The following is a 5,816-nucleotide window of genomic DNA, read 5'->3' on the forward strand; positions in this document are numbered from 1 at the left end:
TTTGGGGTAGAAGCTGCCTTGGAGCCGATTGGTCCGAAGAGCCGACGTTCGGGTACCGTTTGCCGGATGGTAGCAGAGTGAACAGTCTATGGCTTGGGTGGTTGGAGTCTTTGGTAATTATTCACGATTAGATCAGTTCCCAACTTTGGACCAAATCCTACAGATGTAGGAGCTTCATTTGAGCCAATTTGCTACGGCAGGAAAATAATCCTGCAGCAACAGGAAATGTGAATTATTATGTGGATTTGGTTAATGGACATTTTTGTAGGGGGTTGATACATTTTTCGTAAGGGCAAATCAAGTCTGACATTTCTAAGTGGAAATTACAAACTTTAGAAGCCTTTTTAAAACTCCAAAAGTTAGCATTTCCTGTGGTGCAGGAAAATTCTCAGTAACAAAAAAGTGATCAAATGAAGATCCTATATCTGTAACTTGAGAGCTCTGTGCTTAGCTCAGATATTCATGTAAGTCATGCAGTGAAGTCAATCAAATATTATATTAAGTTAACCGTGCAGGCCACAATTTAGGATTCAGTCCTTTACTTTTAGTCTACAGCTGACAGCATGAGAAGATGTGGGACAGTTACAGAACGTATCCTTCAGGTCTTGTCTGACAGAAACGTAGTTTCCATTACGCCGGTGGTTATCAACGTAGGCTATCAGTATGGGTTCACTAAAGATCACTTGTGGTGGGAGCAGAAAATCTCCCATTATTTTTCTAGCTGTTCTTTCTTTTGCTCCTGTGCCAACTTTGGATGTGTGTAAATGAATACTCCCTTTATAGCCATTACTTTACCTTTTGTGTAATGACATCACCCTGCCTGCCTCCAACTCCCTCCCTCCCTCCCTCCCTCCCTCCCTCCCTCCCTCCCTCCCTCCCTCCCTCCCTCCCTCCCTCCCTCCCTCCCTCCCTCTCTCCCTCATCTCCTCTCATCTCCTATCTTCCCCTGTTCCTCCAGATTGACCAGAAGCAGTTTGATAAGATACTGGAGTTGATTGACAGCGGGAAGAAAGAGGGAGCCAAACTGGAGTGTGGGGGCGTGGCCATGGAGGACACAGGCCTCTACATCCAGCCCACCGTATTCTCCCATGTCAAGGACCACATGCGCATCGCCAAGGAAGAGGTGAGAGATCCAAATTCTGATCTATGGTCAGTTTTGTGATTTTCTTGTCAGATGGTTAAGGTTAGGATTGGGGGATGATGCTTCCGTCCACCCAACGCTGCCTGAAGAAGACTCTAACAGTCGAAACCTGTCCTGATATTAATTATAAACTGGGTGGTTTGAGTCCTGAATGTTGATTGACTGACAGCCGTGGTACTGTATATCAGACCGTATACCACGGGTATGACAAAATATTAATTTTTACTGCTCTGATTACATTGTTAACCAGTTTATAGTAGCAATAAGGCACCTCAGGTGTTTGTGAGATATGGCCAATATACTACGGCTAAGGGCTGTATCGAGGCACTCCGCGTTGCTTCGTGTGTAAGAACAGCCCTTAGCCGTGGTATATATACCACACTCCCTCTGACCTTATTGCTTAAATATACCACAGGCAGATCATTCTGTTCTCTGTATATAATACCTGTAAATAGTCACCTGAACTTTTTCTGCATCGTACTGTGTCTTTGTTCTGTGATTGGAGGAAGGAAAGCTGATCTAGATCTGTGATCTGTGTCTATGGGAAACTTCTACCCAGAGCTAGGGGTTTCTGATGTTGGCTTTACAGTGATTTCATTCATAAAAATGAGAACGCCACCACTGGTCCAGGCAGTTTTGTTGTATACCACTGCCATCTTCTGGTGGTGTGGTTGAAGTGCAGGTTCAGACAACTGTATATCTATGGTTCAAACAAGGTCATAGTCATGGAGATGGATGGAGGGCGCTTCTTTACATCTGTGGCATAATGGCTTCTGTGACAGCATGGCCAGCGCCATGTAGATCTTTCTCCAATTGAAAGCAGTCAATTTATTCTTGTTTTTCTTCTATGAGTCGGTAGACAAACTGAAAGTGTGTATACTGCCACCTAGTGTGTGTTTTCTAAACAGGCATAAAGCCAAAGTTGGTGATTTAATGCCGCCTGCCATTCATTGGCTGATCCCTCCTGCTGACCTGGATAGAATTCTGCCATCCTTCCTTAACCCATAGAAAGGTCCACCCAATTGACTACTTTAAAATGGTAAAAGTGCTCAATGGATCTGCCCATGCTAATACTGGCTTTGTGGTATTAGAGCTGTCTATCCAAGTCTATGGTCATGGTAAAGCAGGATCATATCATAGAAATACATAGAGGACTCTAGTGGCCAAAAGCCGTTTTAGCATGGGCAGAGCTATTGAGGACTTTCACCATTTTTATGTAGTCAATTGGGTGGGACTTCCTATTTGTTAAGGAATGATCACATAATTCCATCCAGGTCATCAGGAGGGATCAGTAAATTAATTATAATCGTGAACAAACATTCCATTACTATAGGTGGCAGTAAATTGCCAACCTTGGCTTTTTATCTGTTCAAACAACACACTGCAGGTGAAAAGATGTCGCCGAAGAACATGGCGGACGTTTTATATTCTCCCAACCAATTGTGATATTTATAGCCTCGTTATTGTTATTCTTATTGTGTTACTTTTTATTCTTATTTTTTACTTTAGTCTATTGGGTAAATATTGTCTTAACTATTCTTGAACTGCACTGTTGGTTGAGGGCTTGTAAGTAAGCATTTCACGGTAAGGTCTACACTTGTTGTATTCGGCGCATGTGACAAATAAAGTTTGATTTGATTGGATTTGATGTAAGTAGCCTTTTAGTTTGTTTACCAACTCATCAAATTAGTAGCAGAAGAAAATGTACTACTTAAAAATGGAGATGGCATCAATGGCACTACCCATGCCCCCACATGCCCCCACATGCCCCCACAGACCAATTGTGGCACATGCAATGTTACATCCTATACATATCTCTATGGGTTGTATTCACTAGACACCAAACGGAAGAAAATGGACTGACACAGGGAGGAACCTGAACCTGTCAAATAACAAACGCTTGTGTTTTTTATTATTAATACCACCCAAGGCTGTTCTGATTGGTGCTGATTGATCCTACAGACATGTATTTGGACACAACACAACATTGACATGGTTCAGCAGTGAAGTCATTGCATTTTTTTATATAACATTTTCTTCACATTATTCATCAAATCCAAGTCAATCTAAATTGGGCGTTGAACTGACATCTGTGGCCTGTGAGGCTTTGCTTTATCCTTATCCTGCTATTATGGCCTGTTTGATTACATAACAAACCTACCTGTCTCTCCTCCTTGAGGTAATCACTGATCCAACAAACTGATAGGTGTAAGCAATTACCAATTACCAGCCATGTCACATCAGGGATTTCTTCAAAGGAGGGCAGTAGGAAGGATGCATTTGAACAGGGCATGTAATCTTCTCCATGACCCCATCCAGATCTTCGGCCCGGTCCAGTGTATATTCCAGTTCAAGAGCCAGCAGGAGGCCATAGAGAGAGCCAACAGTACGGAGTACGGCTTGGCTTCTGCCGTGTTCACACGCAATCTGGACCGGGCTCTCTCTGTGTCTGCCGCCCTGGAGACTGGCACCGTCTGGTAGGTTACTGTTAACTCCTGAACAATGGTACCTTGCTAGTATCACTACATATGACTACAGCAACAACTATTAGCTGCTACTATTCCCATCCTAACAATTCAATACTAGTACTAATATCCAAAATAGTGTAAGGATGAGAACTGGATGCTAGTGATTGATTAGTAATGTCTGACAAGTTCCTATAAATACTGTAGGTTAGTCCCATAGAGATAGATAGAGCACTCATCTTTGTATCTGTTACAGAATGGCAGGCACCATTGAGGCTATCTTCATTTTAAAGTAGTGAATTTGGTTCTTTCCGATTGGCTGAACCCTCCTGATGACCCGGTTGGACATGACTCCAACAGGGTCACCAGGAGGGATCAGCCAATGAAGTTGGAATTTGCATACCAGTTGACTACATTAAAATGGTGGAAGCCCTCAATGGCGCTTCCCATGCTAATGTGGCCTCTATGCCACTAGAGGCCTCTATAATTCTCTATGGTTAGTCCTCTCTCCTGCAGACAGACTAGTTGACATAAGGACTTGTTACTACTACTACCACTACTACTACTACTAATAATAATAATATTACTGCTACCACTTCTACTACTATTACTACTGTTACCATTGGCCCAAAGCCAACCACTACTACTACCACTACTACTACTAATAATAATAATAATATTACTGCTACCACTTCTACTACTATTACTACTGTTACCATTGGCCCAAAGCCAACCACTACTACTACCACTACTACTACTACTAATAATAATAATATTACTGCTACCACTTCTACTACTATTACTACTGTTACCATTGGCCCAAAGCCAACCACTACTACTACCACTACTACTACTACTACTAATAATAATAATATTACTGCTACCACTTCTACTACTATTACTACTGTTACCATTGGCCCAAAGCCAACCACTACTACTACCACTACTACTACTAATAATAATAATAATATTACTGCTACCACTTCTACTACTATTACTACTGTTACCATTGGCCCAAAGCCAACCACTACTACTACCACTACTACTACTACTAATAATAATAATATTACTGCTACCACTTCTACTACTATTACTACTGTTACCATTGGCCCAAAGCCAACCACTACTACTACCACTACTACTACTACTAATAATAATAATATTACTGCTACCACTTCTACTACTATTACTACTGTTACCATTGGCCCAAAGCCAACCACTACTACTACCACTACTACTACTACTACTAATAATAATATTACTGCTACCACTTCTACTACTATTACTACTGTTACCATTGGCCCAAAGCCAACCACTACTACTACCACTACTACTACTACTAATAATAATAATATTACTGCTACCACTTCTACTACTATTACTACTGTTACCATTGGCCCAAAGCCAACCACTACTACTACCACTACTACTACTACTACTAATAATAATAATATTACTGCTACCACTTCTACTACTATTACTACTGTTACCATTGGCCCAAAGCCAACCACTACTACTACCACTACTACTACTACTACTAATAATAATATTACTGCTACCACTTCTACTACTATTACTACTGTTACCATTGGCCCAAAGCCAACCACTACTACTACCACTACTACTACTACTAATAATAATAATATTACTGCTACCACTTCTACTACTATTACTACTGTTACCATTGGCCCAAAGCCAACCACTACTACTACCACTACTACTACTACTAATAATAATAATATTACTGCTACCACTTCTACTACTATTACTACTGTTACCATTGGCCCAAAGCCAACCACTACTACTACCACTACTACTACTACTACTAATAATAATATTACTGCTACCACTTCTACTACTATTACTACTGTTACCATTGGCCCAAAGCCAACCACTACTACTACCACTACTACTACTACTAATAATAATAATATTACTGCTACCACTTCTACTACTATTACTACTGTTACCATTGGCCCAAAGCCAACCACTACTACTACCACTACTACTACTACTACTAATAATAATAATATTACTGCTACCACTTCTACTACTATTACTACTGTTACCATTGGCCCAAAGCCAACCACTACTACTACCACTACTACTACTACTACTAATAATAATATTACTGCTACCACTTCTACTACTATTACTACTGTTACCATTGGCCCAAAGCCAACCACTACTACTACCACTACTACTACTAC

At 40.9% G+C, this 5,816-nt stretch overlaps 1 protein-coding gene across 1 annotated transcript; it reads left to right on the plus strand.

The window, feature by feature from the left end:
* Window positions 1-958: 958 nt before the first annotated feature.
* On the plus strand, window positions 959-3,618 carry LOC139401569 (retinaldehyde dehydrogenase 3-like; the record flags this gene model as incomplete). Its single annotated transcript, XM_071145721.1, has 2 exons — window positions 959-1,123; window positions 3,461-3,618. Coding segments are annotated over 2 exons (323 nt in total), but the record flags the coding sequence as incomplete, so codon positions are not given.
* Window positions 3,619-5,816: the final 2,198 nt, after the last annotated feature.

Source organism: Oncorhynchus clarkii, unplaced genomic scaffold (assembly GCF_045791955.1).
Source record: "Oncorhynchus clarkii lewisi isolate Uvic-CL-2024 unplaced genomic scaffold, UVic_Ocla_1.0 unplaced_contig_3792_pilon_pilon, whole genome shotgun sequence".
Classification (NCBI taxonomy): domain Eukaryota; kingdom Metazoa; phylum Chordata; class Actinopteri; order Salmoniformes; family Salmonidae; genus Oncorhynchus; species Oncorhynchus clarkii.